General features: G+C 38.4%; 1 protein-coding gene across 2 annotated transcripts in view; it reads left to right on the top strand.

The window, feature by feature from the left end:
* LOC119883478 (cell adhesion molecule 2-like) overlaps positions 1–19,350 on the top strand; it is a 152,096-nt gene that overhangs the window by 112,686 nt on the left and 20,060 nt on the right. For both annotated transcript variants that reach the window (XM_038694128.1, XM_038694129.1), the window contains exons 2-3: positions 640–666; positions 13,747–13,896. In XM_038694128.1, coding sequence (XP_038550056.1) covers positions 640–666; positions 13,747–13,896 — 177 coding nt within the window. The remainder of the gene's footprint in view (positions 1–639; positions 667–13,746; positions 13,897–19,350) is intronic.

Raw genomic sequence — 19,350 nt, 5'->3', positions numbered from 1 at the left:
AACTCCCTTTGTGCTGGACTTTGGGCTTTTTCACTTTGCAAACCTGTTACATGCACAAAAAATATATATAACTAAATAAAGGAGAGGGAAAAAGCCAAAAAGCATAATACCACCACTTTAATTTCTAGAAGACTGGGCTGCTAAAGTTGTTGGAGGGTTTAATTAAATAAAGCTGTAATATTTGTATTTCTTATTATTACATTTACTCATTTAGCTGACGCTTTTATCCAAAGCAACTTACAATTGCTATGCATGTCAGAGGTCGCATGCCTCTGGAGCAACTAGGGGTTAAGTGTCTTGCTCAGGGACACATTGGTGGATGGGTCACAGTGAGGAACCCACGTCTCTCACACCAAAGGCATGTATCTTATCCATTGCGCCATCACCATTATCCACCATTATCTGTTTCTTGTCTCTTTGTAATGTTGTATTTATGTTAAGTGCTAAAATTTGACGTGTCATGACAGGGTATGGTATACATTAATACGGACTACTACTACTCACATTTCCACATTCACAACATTTAATCTTTAATATCCTGTCACCAAGGGTAGAGCAAATAATCATGCTATCAATGTTTCTCGTTCATACGACTTATCTAACCTGCTGTTTCCTTGCTTTACCCCCTCATGCTATCAGTGGCTGGAACAAAAAGCAAAGCGAAAGGTGAGTTATTGCCTCCATTTTCTTGCTACATGATTTATGTTGCACACAGTTCCCAATAAACAATGTTTGGATCGCCCTTTTATCTCCCCCTGGAGCCTGGGAAGCATTAACATACACTGCTTGCTGCAAAGATTTCTGGGCATTATTTTAACCTTTTATTTCTCTGGGAGATGTTTGCAAAACATGCTTGCTCTTTCTCAGATACAGCCTGCTTCACATATGTATAGATTCACATGTTCACACCAGGGAGCTGCTATTTGGCCAGTGTGCAGCTCCACTGGAGCAGCTGGGGGGTTGTTCCTGGTTCAAGGACACCTCAGTGGTAGATGAGGGAGGTGAGCGTTTCTCATTTATTTCCCAAACCAGATTTTCCCAGACATATTGTTCATTCAAACTGGAGACCTTCTGGTTACACGCCTGCTTCTCACACTTTTTTATTTTACTGCCGCACTTCAGTAGTTAATGCCTTGTCCTGATATTTGGTGGTGTAGGTATTCACTTCATTGCCATTGAACCTGATCTATTGCCTAATAAATTGTTATTTTCAGATCCATTATACACTGAGCAGAGAAATTAAGCACTTTTTTTCTTTCCTGCTGCTCACTGACAAATAACTTCTAACTTTTGGGGAAAAAAAATCCTGCCACAGAATATTTGATGATTTACAGAACATTTCTCTTCCTTTCATATATACATTTTCTCTTATTGTTCATTTTCTTGCTGGTTGGTACTAATGTAGCATCCTAACAGTCTCAATGACACGTATGTGATTATTGATTCCACAGTTAATGTGGTTACTGATGAATTCTGTAAAAATGTCATTCTTCAGTTTTTTTTGCTTGACCAGTCTGACATTTGAGGAGTCTACTGTTGTCATTTCTGTGTTGTACAGTGAAATTAAATCTAGCTTCCTAACATCTTATAAACATAATATACTTTATTATTTAGGCAAGTGTTGTTTGCTCAGGGTTTTTTGTTGTCGTTTCTTTTGTTTGTTTTTTGGACATGACTTCAAGCAAAACCTCTAATTAATGCTGTTAATGTTCATGAATGAACAGTGAGTCCCCCCCCCCCTTTTGAAAATGCAGTGTTTTCTAATTACAGAAGTAATTAGGGGGCCAGTTTTTAATTAACAGAAGATACACATTCAGCATCCGTACCTCTGGAATCTAGTTCAACATTGGGAAGCATTTTTCAACAGCACTTTTCGCACTCTAATTACGGTTAATAACTTTTATTAATAACGATGAAGATAATGAATATAACCACATGTATCAGTCTTGAATATTGATTAATTACCCTGTGGAGTAACTGTTGAAGAAAAACTGTAAGGTCTAAACGGCCAAGATAATAATCATCACAGATTTATTTACCGAGACCTTATGAATAGATTTATTTATTTTCTGAGGACTCACTTGAGCGTATGAATGCTTTGACCAGTGCAGAGAAAAGGAGAATCATTTTTATTAAGTGAAGACACTGTATAAAGAATAAATTGAGGGTAAACTCCATTTCATGGCCATCCTAAACTCACATTTTTCGGCTAGAAGTAGTCGGCAACTTGTAACAGGGCATTTTTGCTAAGCAAATGGGAGAAAATGCAGCTCTTCCCTACTAGTTGTAAACTGGATGGCAGGGGTAAAACACCAAACTGAAATTATAGAGGTTGTTTTTACAATTCTCTTATGTAAACATTATGAAGGGCACATTTAGGCAGGTTTAATGTGCATTTTACAGGGCGAAGATTCTTGTTGTGATAAGGTTTTATGGAACATCTAAAAGAGCAGCATATTTCTGACCACATTATTCAGTGGGCTTTGTGGAGATGAAAGATGAATGCATATATCTCACACAACAGTCCTTGTAAGTAGTACTTGAAGAGCATGTGGTAACTAGTCTCATGCATTCCCACCACTTGGCTCCTCAACATTTTAAAGGAAATCCATACTTGTGGTTATTGCAGAAAATATGCCACATAAATCACAATCAAGCTTACGTTCCACTGAATTCACATTAATTAAAGGATTTATCAGTCTTCTGGAGTTGGGTTGATCCCTATTAGGAGCATTTGTTGTTGTCAGTGTTGCCACTTGTTTCTCACTATGTAGACTTTGCCAGTTTATCTGTGTGTAGCAGAATCCCTACAAGCTCCAGGATTTGACAAAAAACACATTCCCAAAGTTCTATTAAGGCGCATCACATGCACAGTCTTGTAAGTAACACCAGTTGAACGTGTAATTTCCTGTTTCACCTGGAGACAGTACTGTATTTCTGACCCACTTTCTGAAACTGATATATCGCCACTTCCCCTTTCCCGCACAGCAGAAAAAAACACTCCTAAGAGTTTCCCCAGCTGGGATATTTATTGCCAGTTCTGTGGATTGTCCACCCCCTACCTCCCCCACTGTGGCAAATCACAGGGGTAGACTGCGCTCAGTACCACCTCTGAGTCGATGGAGGTTCACTTTTGCTCAGGTGCTACTCAGTAACAGGCACCAAATGTCCTTTTTGATGGAGGGTAAAGCTGACAGACAGCTCACTCCGTCTTGGTTATTTCCTTTCTAATAGGCTTCATCGGGCTCTGTAACAGCTCAATCAACTGACTGCATCATTTAAGATCACACTATCTGTGCTGACTAAGAATACAATACAGAGGTGATACACAGTTGTGGTGTGGTGGTGGGTCATCACAACATTTGTGTTGTGCCTGGTCTGATCTGCTGTGAATGTCCTTGTTTACAGGTGATGGAAGCATTGTAGAATACCACTATAATCCCAGTGCAGGAGGAGGCTTACTGTCAAATGTCTTTAGAAGGTTCCACACAAACACATTTAATGCAAGAAATATTCATATTTGATTTTGAAAAAAATACCCAGGAGCCATTTGCATCTGGGATTAAAACTGCAGTTAAGATAGAAGCAGCAGCTGGGTTTGCATCTGAATCCATTTTGTTAATATTGTCTCCTCTAGCCTCTTCGCATTTGTACTTTATTGCCAGATGCAAACTGGGTGTAGAAGAGAGTGACATGGAGTACATCACTAATCTGGACGAAAGTACTCACAGCCTTTGCTTTTACCTTAATTACATATGGATTTTCTATGACTGAATAAAGGCCTGTATAGCAAGATTTCAAATGTTCCCTTTTGATTTTAAATTGTGATATTATCTGAAGCTGACTATGTTCAAACCAGTAGCTGTCGTTTTCAAACATGAATCACTTTGGACAGGTAATTTACAGATTAGCTTCAGTTAATGGATCAGATTTAGTGCTAATTAGCTGTTGCCCTTAAATAGTTGCTTAAATCTCTCCAGTCAACTACGCTGATAGCTTTTGGCACAGCTTATTGAGTACCTCAGACCATAATCATTTGCCATAAACATAAGAAGCATATCTGTTGATGTTGAACCAAAAGGACTTAAATTACACTGTCAGCATAAATCATTTATGGTTTTTGGCAACATGACATCTCAGTCATTATATAAATAAAGTATATGAAATATGTTTTTCCTCATAAGACTGTTCAGGTCACTTTAGGTGAAAACAATCAGTTTTGACGGGGCAATTGATCATCATTGAAACCATTTCCTTTATCAACACTTACAGTTTAAGGTAGTTAATGAACGTGTCAGTAAGCATATTAATTCAGATATTATTCAAATGATGGGCGTGGTCAGATTCATCACGCAAAGGCTCAGTAGATAAGTATAAACCCAAAAGCACAATACAAAGACAAGCAAGTTAGGTAAAGGTTAAAGGTTTTCTAATAGTCAAAACCAGGCAGGTAGATCAAAACAAGCAAACTTATCCAAAAAGGAGTCAGGCAGAGAGGCAGAAGTCCAAAGGTGAGGCAAAGGATCATATAGGCTAGGTCAGACAGGTAGAATAAAAGGCTGAAAAGCTAAGGCATACGCACAATAGACAAGGGAATAGGGAATCAGGGAATAAGTGGAAATGGGCCGGCCTATACTGTAGGGCTAATGAGAAAGTGGGAAGTAGGTAGGCGGGGAAGGTCAGGTGATGGAAAAGGTGTGAAAGAGGTTACTGCAGTGCAAGGAGTGTCTGGTTCTGAAATGACAGGAGAGTTGGTATGTGGCACGTAAAAACAGGGCAGACAAGATAACGAATGACTAGGAGTTGGCTGGAGTTGTGCCTGTATGCGTGGATTTAGTTTACACACTGTACTTAGCTTTTTAATGTTTAAGTTGAAAGCTGCAGTTTTGCATTGCATACTAACTTGATCAGTAACTGTTTGCATCTTCTTTTCTTGTTTTGTTAATACAAACAGATATATTTTTGTAATTTTCACATAATTTCATCACTTTCCCTACTTACATGAGCTTTATGTTCTATCATAAGCCCCAAATCAATTATCAATTAGTACCAGCTACTAACAAAGCTGTTGCAATCTTAAGATTTAAAATTGCGACAGACAGTAACCACCATACTGGGTTTGCATGCATTAGTATTGTACAAGCTGGCAAAATTGAATTTTCAGAAGTGGTCTCATTTGGACTCATGAATGGAACATGTTGTTTACATGATATGCTTCAAAGAGAGTGTTGGTACACCCCAGTAACATATAGCAGGCAATATTAATGTGATATCTATTTAGAATCAGCAGATAAGCCAGAGCTGCCATTAGTAGTTTTGAAAATTTTGTGAAATATACTCATTAAATACGTATTGAAATTGACTTAAAATATAGTTTAGTGGATCTGTAGATTACAGATGACTTAGTTTAGCAGATTTCTTGAACCATTGTATGAACTGGTTTAAGTGTCTTAGAATGGAGGGTTGTGTGTATTTATTTTCAACAGAAGGGTCAGCATTAATCTAATCCACTTCACTCCCTTTGAAGGAGTGGTGTTAGTTTTGGCAGGAAGGTCACATAAATGGTATAATAAGTGATAATATAAATACTGCTGTGGACAATCATGTGACAGGCAGCCATTATCTGGACAGCCCAAGACAGATACTCTCAGGACTGATTATGGGTCTCTCTGAGCTGAGAACTACTCAGTTTTAATACATTTTTTACTAGTTATCTTGAACAATTACACATTATCCTTACCTTCTATGAATCATCCAGGTCTCTGGATTTTTCACGTGTGAATCACACAAATCACAGTAAATCATTTTAGACATGAACATTAAGCTGCAAAAAACAGTCATATTAACTTAAAATATAGTAGGAACAAACAGAGTATCACTCTGGAATTTAGTCTGGCTCTGTGCTAACACACATGTCTGACTATAATCTATTAATGATGTTCAATCAAAGTGTAGGTTCTCTGGGGATCCGCTTTAGATAATGTACGTATTGATGATGTAATTTTTATTTTATTTTATGTCAGTGAGCAAAGTTTAAAGGAACAAAAGAGTGCTGTAGAACAAAGCACATCTATACAGTACGTGACCTTGCAAGTTCATATTAAAGGATCTTAACCTCATTTTTTTAGGTGCTCATTTTATTTATTTCAGATAATTAAATAACAATAAAATGCAGGAATACAACCATAAGAAAGATTTAGTAGCTATATTTACTAACCACCTACAGTAACTAACATGCATTCATATGCAGTATATTGTACAAAGGCAATATTGAAACTGTGCCACATCACCAGTACTTTCAACATTCATACCAAACTATAAACAGATATTTGATTATTGAAATAGAGAAATGTTTTTGAACCATGCTACACCATAAACATGATGATATACTCAGAGGTGTGCGTTCCTTACATTAATAAACCTACTATAAAATGGTTTGTCCTGATTAGATGGTCTTGGATTGTGCTGGAAAAAGTGAGAGAAAAAATGAGAAGCTGATAATTTTTAGTTCATGCTACATGATGCTTGTGAATTTGTCTTTACACAGTTAAAAGCTTTTATAAGTTGAAGCAGTTTTAAATCTAACCAAAGTTAGATTTAAAACTCAAATACAAAGAAGTGTTTCGTGTATTTTTGTAGTTTCACCCTCTTACCCCCATCTTCGGTGGTTGAACCATGTACCTTTGCATTGTTACCGCTCCCAAGTTGCCAAAATAAAAATTATTTTTATCACAGTGACCAGTTTTATTGAAACAGATTGACTTTGCTTTCATCATAACTTCAGAAAATGCTGTTGTTTGCAGCAATGTGAAGATATAAAAGATTAAAACCTCCTGAAATGTGCTGGTATTGTGGTTATAAGTGGACAACTGAGCATAACTTGGAAGCCATTTATACCAAGGCTTCACAGATTTGATATTGTCTGTTAAATTTTCACAGCTCCCTCGGCTCACTCTCATGTGCCTCTTCAATAACCTTATTGAAAAATACTAAGAAAAAATTAATAAGAAAAGCTGAATTCATGTGGTAATCATCAGTTATTTCCCTTGACATATCTGCTATTGTCAGAGTGGCTATATAGTAGATCTCACACTGTTGCTTTTACCGCATGTTATATTTGGCTTAAGTATGTACAGTGTTTATTGTTCTAGCAACAGCATTAGAAAAATAAAACAGCAATACAAACAATTTTATTTGTTCAGATGGGAGTTTAGAGATGATTTTAAAGGGTGATACTGATTTGGCAATCTGAGCATGTATGGCAGGACATTTCACAACCTAGGTGTCTTCACAGTGAAATCCAGTCATCTTTCATCTTGAGCCTAGACTTAGCAACTGCCAAGAGCCCTGCCTGTGGTGTTAAAGCTGCACCCTGACTCATGAGGGTCCAAAGGTCAGAGACATAGCTGAGGTCAAGACCCTGACAAGCCATAACAGTTAGGGGGAAAAAATTCCAGTTAAAAAAAATGAATGGTTGCCAAAGTGGGTGTCATATGGCTCCTTTACTTAGCCCTGGTCAAAAACCTTCCTGGATGTTATACTGATTGTCTGCTTGTTTGCTAAAACAGATAAAGAAGTCAAGCCAGTTTTATTTATATAGTCCAGTCACAAAGCCTTAAGGAGCTTTAGAATCTGTACAGCATGACAGTTATAATACAAGAAGATATAAAAGGTTGTATGACTCTCTGCATTAGTAGAGCAATTTCGTCTTGGCTGGATTTCCTGTTTACAGAAAATGTTCACTGAACCAAAATTACCACCTGGCATTTAAGCTTGAATTGAAGGTCATAAGCAGTTTTGAAAAGCATCCAGTTGAAATGACAGAAAATTCAGCTTTGTCAATTCGGGGGTTTAACTACAGAATATTCTGATATTTGTAGTCCAGGACACCAGCTCAACAGGGTGTGTGAAACAGCCCACTTAGTACATAGTACTGGAGGAAACATCAGTATGACTGGAATGTAATGAGATTAAAACAGGTCCCATAATTGAGCCTTGGTGTATACCACATGTAACTGTTGAGGAGGAGGAATCAGGGTCACCAAAAGAAGAAAAACATGTTTGTGTCATGTCTATTCGGAGTGTTCTGCTCTCATATCAAACAATTCTTTCCTTGATGTTTATTGAAGAGCATGCACTTTCACACATCATGCTAAGTGATGTGATGTAAATGATTTTCTCCAGAATCTTTGAGATAAAAGAGCATTGAGTAATATAGGTCTATATTGTATAAGGAAGATTGAATCAAGAGGAGGCTATACTGGATTGTAAAATATGGGACACAACCATTAGTTCTGGAGATATTTACAACGACCTCTTTGAAGAATTTAGTGGGTATAATGTCTGGTGTACTGGTTGATGTGTCATATATGATGAAGTGTTCCTTCTTGTGGAGAAAGTGAGTGAGCCAAGTGAGGACAAGTAAAAGAGGAGTACCACTGAGAATCTAGCAGGATGTTAAGAGCAAAATGTAAGCCACGCTTTTACAAATCTTCACACTGATTTGGAACAGAGAGCTGTCTGTATTTGTCTCACATGGGAGACAGCAAGCTCTATTATTTCTTGTTCTCTCCACCAAGGAATGCACACCACAAGTGGCCTCAAGTTTTAATTAAATGGAATATTTATACACTGCGGATGTTCAACTTGCTTCTCTCTCAACATGCTGGTAAATAGGCCACACAGTTTAGAGCTAGCCAATTAATTACAATTTTGTCAAGCAATTTCAGTGATTAATTACTGTGTTCTCAAGAGTTATTGTCTGTTTAGATACCTTGTGAGTATTAAGGCAAGACATTTGATTTTGATTTTCAAACTTTTAGTTTTCAGCTTCACAGCATTTATTGTGTGTGTTTTAGTTATAAAAATGTAATTTTGTTTTTGTTGTTTTTGTTTGGGAAAGTTTTGCAATAATTTACATATTTGACATTCAAGAACCTTTTTTTTATCTCCTTCCAAAAATTTGGAAATTGTGTAGATAAAAGTAATTTGTAAATCATATTTTTTTGGCAGCCTTTACATTACAATACCAACAAATCCATGTCAGACTTCTAATACATATGTGATTTGTAGACATGTTATTATACAGCAGTTTGTCATTGGTACTGTATGAAGTTGCTATAACTCATTAGTATGCAGACGGGAGCTCAGCATCTCCAATGTCTCTATTTGCAAAGGAGCCCTTGTAAAATCAAGCACCAGAGGTGAACTTGGTGGTTTGATAAACTGCCTGGAATTTATTTCATATGAAAATTAATAATTGTTATTATTCTGTAATGAATGGAGGCAACGTCTATTTCTTGAACTATTTTATGAGTTATTTGTTTTCTTTTTATCCTGCCTGCAGTTTACAGTTTATTCTGCAGTGGTGTGCTTGACTGCTCTCCAGCCATTCATCAAGGCACTGCTTTCCATTATTTGGTGCAGTCAGCTGAAACTGAGAAAGGCTTTTGGGGTGGTATGGCTCATTCTTCCTCCACTAACTCTCTGTTTTCCTCAACAGAGATGTTCCTTGTATTTTTCACCTTATGCCCTGGATCAGTGGTCATTAGACCAATCAGTGAAATGATATATGCAACACAGTTCTCAAATTATCTGGTTTTCAGAGCTGGTATCCCAGCATGCCATGATTTTCCGTGAGTATCGCATCAAAACAGAACCAAAAGATTTCCACATCATCAATAATGATAAAGCCCTCCATTTACATTCAGCAGCTAACTCTCTTAATCTTCCCTTTAAGTACAGTCATAAAGATTTCTATCTCCCTCATTTTCTTATATCTGCTAGATACCCACCCAGACCAGAAGAGTTGCAAAATCAATAACCTAAGTATCATATTCTTGGCTTCTAATATTGTCAGACTCAGACTCCATCAGGGTACGGTTTAAGCTGCATTCTGATAACAGCATGAAGAGAGGCTGGTTGAGATGAAATGAAATAGTTAATCGTTAATGCAAGCCATTCTGAACATCTGTATTCATTTTTATACACCTGCTGCACAGATCTCATCAAACACCAGAATGTATAGAGATGAAGAGCAGACATCTACATCTAGTCTGGGTTTTAGCAGACATCTGTTTCTGTGCTTCTTCTTTAAAATCTAATAATCAAATATTTGTGTTTACAATAAAGATCCTATCCTCTCCCCGCATTTACATGTCTACCTAATTTCAGCCGTGCAGGTAAATATTTGATTCATGAGGCAGTGTCACTTGAATCTGTATGAAAGTTTATGTCACAGTGGGGAGATGTGTCAGCAACATTCTGACAGTGTGAAGCACAGCAAACAACTTGACTAATCTTGTGTGTGCTGACATTGTGACTGATGATCAGTGTGCTTGTGGCCCACCTGAATGTGGACCATAATCTCCCAGCTCAGGGTGATATTGCCAGTTTCAGCTTTCACTGGAGTGGGCTCTTTCCTTTAGCACTAAAAAAACCCCAGCAGATCTCAGGTCCATGTTACTGTCATAAAAAACTGTGTGAAAGGGGAAAGCTCTGCCAAGGGACCAATTATAGCTTTAAGAGTTAGGCCCATAAGCAGGCTGATGTTGGAAATGTTTTGATTAAAAGCACATACACACAAAAACAAAACAATAAAAAGCTTGGCTTTTAATTGATTAAATTTTAATGGGAAAATGAGTTCATTTTCAGTTCAGAGTTCATCATTCCATATTTTTTATCTTAACCTCCCTTTCTGCGAAGCTGTAAGGAGGCTGGATTGGAAAAAGGGAGAGTGAAACACTGATGTGACACATGTTGAATTTCTTTATTAAAGCACTTCATGATATCCATGGATTAAAGGAGAGTCGCCGGCATGAGAACAACAAAAGCTAATGGTATTCGTGTTTCAGAGGGTGCCAGCTACTTTCATCAAAATATCTTGGGTTATTCAATCCTCACCTCACCTATTTGCTGTCATGGCAGGCATGTTGTGTGTTGTATGAGCAAGCTGTCAACCTGCAGCTGGCCTTGACTGAAAATAAGTAGTTCCCTCTCATTCATTCAGTATAATATATCTAAGCTCTGGAAAAAGAATACAGCAATGTTGAAGTCCTTTAGCCTGTAGAGATGATATGCTTTGTGCTTAAACGATGTCCTATCCTCCCCTAAGGCATATTGCAAAAGTGCAGGTTTATTCCTCATTTCATCACTGCACTTCACTGAGTCGTCTTGGATCATCAGTGAAGCAGACAACCTTTATACCTACTACTTACTTCTCTCAGAAGAGTTTGTTCCTTTTCACTGGGTTTGCTTTTATAGGAAAACACAGCCATGGCTATACATAATCTACACTTTTACCTAGAAGATTTTATTGCATCTTTCCTTGCCTACATTATATATTGTTTATTTACTGTTGATGTCAATGTGTTTTTTTTATTCTGATGTCATCATTTTTATTTGTAAATAAATGTGCAGTGTAGCACAGCTTCTTAACTGGAACGAGAGAACGTTGTTTCAGTTTTTCCCAATGAAGATGTCCTATCTTGGCAAAGCAATGTGTTGCTTGCTTGAAAAACAGCTCGACCTGGTTTGATTTTTAGCAAAGTTTTGCACACTTGTTCCACCAATCGTTAAAGTCGCACACCCAAGGTCTTAATGTAGCTAGTTAGACCTCTGGTCAGGTTAAAGTTTGGAGGAGTTTCAATGGGATTACGAGGTCACCAAACTCTATAAACCTTTTTATGTACCAAATGCATGTTATGTCTTGTTTCACTCATTCAAAAAAATCAACGATATAACTACTATGACTTTCCATAACAGGTGCAATAAAACTAATAGGCCTTTTTTCCCAGTAGTAATTTTGACTTGTCATACAAGTCACACAAAAATGTGCTACAAGTTAAACATGTTGTGGAAAATCTCTCCTTGTCACACACACCTGAACATTATGCTTCTTTAGAGTGAGGTTAATGTATATGGACACACAGCACAATGTAGCGTCCTTGGAACAGTTTGCGGTTCAGACTTTCTAGAATATAGTTTGGCACTGTACTGTAGAAGTAACGCTGACCACCCTCCAATCAACATCTCAAAAAACAAACAAACACTGTAAATGGCGCTGGGGATTATGTTTCCACAAAAAGGGCAGTATTTGCCACACTCTGCTACAGAATGTCAAGACAGAATTGTGTACACTAAAAAAAAACAATAACCTGCAATGACTCTTATTTTAAAACAACACTCACGACCTGTACTTATTATGTGAACAGCCTTTATTGGCCTTGCAGGCAAATTAAAGGTATTTCAGCAAAGGGTTTTTACAATTCTACATACCTCAACCAGGGTAAAACCTGAGGGATTGAGAGTTCTATTCATTACTGTTTGGATTTAACTTTTTTTCATAGCATTTCTGTGAATAGTGAGCAGTATACACTGGAGACAGACAGCAAAGATACTAGAGAGATGGTGGGGTAGATAATGACAAAAAAATGAAAGTCATGCAGGAACTGACAAAACCTCCACATGGTACCGGCATACAATGCATCCGCATTCATTTTCATTTTTAATATGACGTGTATAGCTGGTTTGGTGTACTACCTAGCTTGTGATGGTGACATGGTTGTTGATGTGATATTGTGTGATTGGGTGTAATGAGCAGATAAGTAATGCGCACTGTTGAAATCATTGTCCCATTGCTATTTATAGTCCGCCTCACCTTCACCTCTAACTGACAATGGTCTCCATCAGGACAGTCGAGGTCAAGGAAGGTCCACAGACCTTTGGCTGTCCCAGCCTCCTCTGCTTCCCCATTTGAGCAGGACTAATGAGGCAGGCAGCTGCTCCCTTAGTTGAAATGTCCCCGTGGTGAACTGTACCTGGGAGAGGCAGAGACAATGTCACCTTCACATTCAGGCACGTTACAAGAGGAAGACAAAGCAGAAATGTGAAATCAAGAGACAACATGCACAAAGATTAGCTTGTGGACAGTGAAACGCTCCCAGGCAAATACAGCACATTTAGCTTCATGCATGAACTCAAGTTCAACACAGTTGTTGTTTACTGTTGTCATCCATAAAAGGGCCACTCTGGTCGGGCTCATATTAGCCTACACTTTGTCTTCTCATGATTCCTCACAAGAATATTGGTTTTAGACATCTGTTTCTGAAGCTTGGCAGGGTTCAGTAAAACACAGGCAGGATAGAAACGCTTCTGCAATGTAATTAGGGGACTTTGCTGAGACGACAAGTACAAATGTGGAATAAGAAGGTACAATCCAGCAAGGCTGGGTGATAAGGCCTCATTTGGATGTCTTCTGCACACTGTGACGAGCGGCTGTTTCAGGGCAAGGCAGTCGCTCGGATCGAAGGCCCACAGTGTCTAGGATTATGTGTCAATTTACCACCCAGCTGCAGCTCTAGACTACAGCAGAACATGACTACCTCTAATTAGGCCATGCTACCAATTAGGGCCCTGCAATAAGGCAGTAAGGAAGGCGCTCTGGGAGAGTAAAACCTACCATTGTTTCCACTGTGAAAAAACCCCCACTGTTTTCTAGCTCCAACAGCTGTCGAAGGCTAGAGTCCATGTCAACCTGACTTCCATTAAGCTATCTTTGCTTTACTGTGATGTAATGAAGACATTAAGGTAATTGGGCTGTATGATGACAGAACATTAACTTTGAAAGGTGTCAAGTCTGAATGGTACATTAATGTGATTCAATGAAAAGACAGTAACAACCAGTACAAAATAGCAGTCTATTTATGTCACGGCCATGACCTCAAACTCTGTCTCATAATCCCACAGGTAGCCAAGGTCAGTTCCCCATAACTCAGAATGTGACGGTGGTGGAGGGGGGCACGGCCAACATGACCTGTCGTGTGGATTACAATGATAACACTTCCCTCCAGTGGTCAAATCCTGCACAACAGACCCTATTCTTTGGGGACAAGAAAGGTGAGTAATATTCCTGGGGATGATGGTCGTAATGATAAAATGATGAAATATGATGTCTTATCCAGATTATGTTACTACAGGAGTCGTCTTCTTAATTTTTTTTATCCCAAGTTTGGAATGTGCAAAGTTCTCCCTGCCTGCCAGCCTGTGAGCACACAATTTGAATGAATACAGGAAGAAAACAGAATAAGAGGGAAATACATTACTCGTAATGTCAAAGCAGACTTTTAATGAATTTATGTCTCCATTGATGTCCTAGGGCACATACTAAACAGAAATAGACTGTTTTTGAATTGAACTTTTGTAATCATGCAACACTGACAGTGTTGTTTACAACCCAGTAGCGTCTGTGGATTGTGAGATGATTGGGCTTAATTAGCATTTTAGCTGCCCTACATTTGTATAGCTGTTTGGATGTCACTGACAAGGAAGCACAATGTTGCAACCTCGTGAAACAAGGCGCGAGCCAAAATGAATTATAATGTGCTCTCACCAGCCAAATCCAATATAAAGGTGACAAGAGTCTGGAGTTGATAAATTGGAATTGGGGTGAAAGGGAATATAACAGTGGACTGGTCTTGTAAGGGTTGGGGTGTCCATCTTTCAGTGTTTCTCACAGCATATTACCCATTTCATTTATGCTGTAGCTGCTAATACAATATCATTGGTTCAGTGATTGAAGATTAGCTTTCTATTTGAATTACAATTGATAGGAGAGAGAGACGCCAGAGTGAACCAGCAGAATGAGAGTCACAGTGTGGTTTGAAGAAATACACTCTCCCTCACAAGTGATTGGATTTAATAATGAGGTGTAAGGTGTTTTTATTAGATGAAATTACTTCCAAATACAATTAAACGAAAGTTAACTGAATCTTAAATAGATACTCTTGTGTGAGTGGTGTGCATGTGACCAAAGGATTTGAATTCAAGCAAAAGTCAATGAACCACATCCATTCTTTTTTGTTACCTTTTCCCTGTGAAATATTAGTTTTAAAATTGATATCAGAAAACACCCAAAAACATTCGCTTCTTTGTACTTTAAAGAGATGTAACACATGATGAATCATTTAAATCTTATCTTTTGGTTATTTAATTTTGCCTGAAGCTAGTTAACTGTGGTTTGTTCACATTTCTGATCTCCTGTGAATACAAAGCAATAATCTGTGTCCACATGTATTCCCAGAATGCTGTTGTTATATGCATGTTAGGAAAGCTTGAAGAGCACAATATGTATGAGCCACTTTGCCCTTCTTGGGCAGCCATTTATATTGCATGACAGAATCCTTTTTCAGAGCAATACGGATGACAAAATGAATGTAGTCCACTCAGCAGAGGTTGCCAGGGCTAAGTGTGGGAACACTTCCTCTCCATTTCCTTTTAAACAGCCAAATGAAAAGCTTTATTGGCACAACTAATACGATGCCTGTGAGGCCATCAGGAGAAATGGGAGGTGTGGAACAACACAAGCTTCATGCGAGGAAGAGGGTGGGACACCTGGGAAGAAATCTCTGCTGTGCCAAATCACCAGTTAATTGCTTGGCAGAGGGCTGCTACTGTCCTTCTTCCACCGTTTGTTGTGCCTTCTTGTAGGAGCCAATGAAAAATGTTAGATTCAACCTTATGCTACCTTTCAGTCCAACAACTAACTGCAGACTGGCTGAGCTTTAGGGCAGGCTGTTCTCTCCCTCTGATGAACAGCTGGTCATAGACTGCTGTCAGTGAGTAGATTAGTTTAATGCAGTTCAAGATGTTTTGGTATCTTTTTTTACCTGCTGTTTAGAAAAATGTCTTTTTCCCTGTGCTTATTGTCTCTGTCCATTGTCTGTCTTGTCCATCTCTCTGCTTACTACCATTCCCTTGGGTGTCCATGACAGCACGGCCATATGTTACTGTTTGAAACACATGCAAGTTTCCCCCACTCACTCTTCACAAAGGTTTGTCTTTGTGCATGTGTAATCCAATGGAGATTCAGCTTTTATGTGTGATTCCGGATGCTCAGCACATACAAGTTATGATGATAAAAATACATTTGCTGTTGTCTTAACATTAGACAAAATGCACTGTGAGGCATTTTTTAAAATCCACTCTTGCTCTTTCCATCAACCTCCTTATTAAAGATAAGGACATTTAAATATAAAATAAAAATAAAAAATATATATAAAATTATTACCTTTTAAATCCTTTTGAGCAGTTATAGTGGAGTAAAGAGAACTATCTGTAAAGAGGCTGAAGTTTCTTATTATATCAATTGAGACAGCTGCTGGGTAAAGTTAGACAAAATCTGATCTTTGCCCTGACAATAATTTTTTTCCATTTTAATTCAGGTCTGACAAATGAGAATATGAAAATAGCCCCAAAGAGTAGCTTTTACAGCCAAGGAGAAAGGGATCTCTGTGTGTTTTGAATTTTAAAGACACTGAATACCACTGAATGCACACTGAATGCTCCAGTGTTACAATATGTGTATCTTTTGCAGCAAACATATATTATTAATCATACATGAGGGCCAGTAATGGAAGTCCTAGTACATAATGGTTGTTTGTCAGTGCATCGTCTACCTCTATGGTAAAGGTTTGGCTATGTCTAGGCCATTTAAACTACCTGGATAAGATCAGGAAAAGATATGATATTGACAGTTGGTAGGGGACAGAAAATGAATGCTCAGTCATTGACCCCAACATCATGTCACAGTACTTCTGCCTTTGGTTTACTCACCTATAGACAACAAAACCATAGGTCATTAAATTAATCTTCTGTTCATTTAATTGCAACATACAAAAAAGGAGGGATCACAATGGTGCACTATTAGTTTATGAACCCACTGGGAGTTCTCAGGTAGGTAGGTGAAACATAATCCCAGCAGTGCGTTGTGACCTATAATTTGTCTACACAGCAATGTCACGTCTTGTGACAGACCTGGAAGGAGGATAAGAGATGTGCTTGCAGGTGAGAAAGAAATAGTGGGCATGTGACAGCTCAATTGTTTAAAAATCTTTGACAGTTTAAATGATAGGAGAGACCTTTATCTCATCCTATCCCATAAGAGGCTCAGTCAAACCTTGTGGAACTCCAAGAGACTGTTAACCTTGCTGGGTTCCCAAAGCCGATCCATATGGGTTTGACTGTCTTTGCACATTTGTCTAAAGCTGAACACAGCCCTCCTCTTATATCATGCCAGCTGGTTCCTTGGCACACTCCTCCTCATCCATTATGTATCTGAGTCTTAGTTGATTGTTGCCACCTCAGAGGCTTCATACTACACTATGGCAAAGTCCAGCCTGCAGACTCCTACGCACTACCGCCACAGACCTCAGGCAGCAGAGATGGATCCCCTTAATAGCCAGGCCAACACATCATTCATACATTAGACCAATTAGCGGGGGCTGTTGAAGGGAGCAGCTCTGTGGTGGTCTGCCACGATGAAGAAATCGATTTGGGCCATACTGTATGTCTTTTGTAGAATTATCCCTTTTATAAGCTGCTGGGGTTATGAATTATTATTACTGAGCAGGACAAATGAGACCAGAGCTGTCCTTTGCTGTCTTCATTATGATTTACGTTTGGCTTCTGTGGGAAAATGATAAAACCTAAGTAGTGATGCTAGAGAGTGGTGTTGACATTCCTGGAGGCATGCAGGATGGAAGTCGAATCTTTTGTCAGACACGGTGATATGAATAATACAATTAATGGGAAGATACTGCAGATAACAAATTGATCATTTGATCTACAGTATTTGTTTGTACCAAAGATATGGAGACATGTAACATATACATTCGAGCTTTGACAAATTGTGTGTCTCATTTCCTCATCTCAATTCCATCTCTCAGACATTCATGGTTCATTATTCATGACATTTAATTGGGGCATTCAGCCTGGATCATAAAGGTCACAAAGCAAAATTGATCTTAATTGGCTTGTAGTAATCAAAATGCTGTTATGTGCTAAATTAATGCTCTAATGTGAGCATTAAAACATTCATTAGCTTGAGAGAATGAAGGATAATTACCAAGGATGCAATTACTGGAGTGAGCACCAATGAAAGCACATTTAAACGTCCATTCTAGTAAACACACAACATTTGATGGTGTAGTGATGAACATAGTGTAGCGGACACTTACCTCAGCTCTGTCTCAGTGTGTAAATCTATTCTTCGGTTGAAATTGACAAGAACTGTCATATTCAGGTTGTTGTTGTTGTCATTATTCTCATTGTTGTTATTATAATTATTGTTATTTATATAATTTAATTAAATGTAATTGTTATTGTTGTTTTCTTGTTTTTATTTATTTTGGATTTACCTTTGTATTGTTATTTTATGAAAATATCTGGAAAGCAAGAGGAAAGTGTAAAAGGAAAAAAGTCAAATACAGTTGACAAACATATATAAACTAAAAGAGAAAAAAAATGTGTAAGACTTAAACATACCATGAAGTTGATTTCATTAATGGATATCTCAGGTGAGGCTTTTGCAGATTTTCTTCAGACATCTCAGGATATCTCTTACTCTGAAGTGATGCTGGTTTGTTCTTACAAGACTTATCTCCAGCTTCACTGAAATGTGAATCTACCATTATGACATCAGGCTATTATCACTAATGTGAAGAGCTGCTCTTGTATGTACTATACTTAGCTTTGTGCCACACTGCACTCTCATGGGTAATATATATTAGCTATATAGAACAATGAAATAGAAATATGTTGAAAATGAAGTTTGAGACCTTCCTGAAAAATGTTTAGATCCTTTTACAGGGGTTAAGTCATTTTTATGTGTGTACTGTAATATCGCTCACAAATCCAGAAATGTGTAAAACTGCATTGAAAACCAACATAATTATGTAACCCCACTGGCACTTGTTTTAATAAAAAATTAATTTAGAGAGTTCATATGTAAAAATGGGACTCAAAAATCCCACAGTGTACAATCAAGCTTGTGTCAGTGGGTTGAAAAATGGACGGACAAAAATATATTCAGTGTCATTATTCACCACTTGAAGAGACGTAGTGTAGCTGCTGTGAGAATTCCTCCTTTCTTTCCTTCCGTCCTTCAAGCACTGAAAATGAGCCCAATTTGAGTAGCATCTGCTCTGTGGGATCTCTGAGAGCACAGGCAGTAACAATGGCCCTCTGGAACAAGGCCCTTTCCTTCTCTTAATTGCAGCCACATGTGTGGTGGGAAAGAGCCCCCTGCCTGCACCACTAGCCCTGGAACATGTCCACAATCGCCCACACAGTCACTGAGTGCGCACAGCCAGTAGCAAACACACTCTAATTGCAAAGAGTGGAGCCCCTGGCTGGAGAGTAGGGGGGTGCGCCAGGACCCTGTGTTCTCGCTGAAGGACAGCTAGTGCTTTCACATTCCAGGACTGGTTCAAAGTGGTTACAGGCCATGCAAAAATGGCCAAATGGGGACACTCGGTATTGCAGATGTAACATATTTTGGCTGAACCCGAGAGC

Source organism: Micropterus salmoides, unplaced genomic scaffold (genome assembly GCF_014851395.1).
Source record: "Micropterus salmoides isolate LMB-PRFRI ecotype aquatic unplaced genomic scaffold, ASM1485139v1 Ms_hic_scaffold_3, whole genome shotgun sequence".
Lineage (NCBI taxonomy): Eukaryota > Metazoa > Chordata > Actinopteri > Centrarchiformes > Centrarchidae > Micropterus > Micropterus salmoides.
The sequence above is the reverse complement of the archived record's forward strand: the minus strand, read 5'-3'. Positions and strand labels throughout refer to the sequence as shown.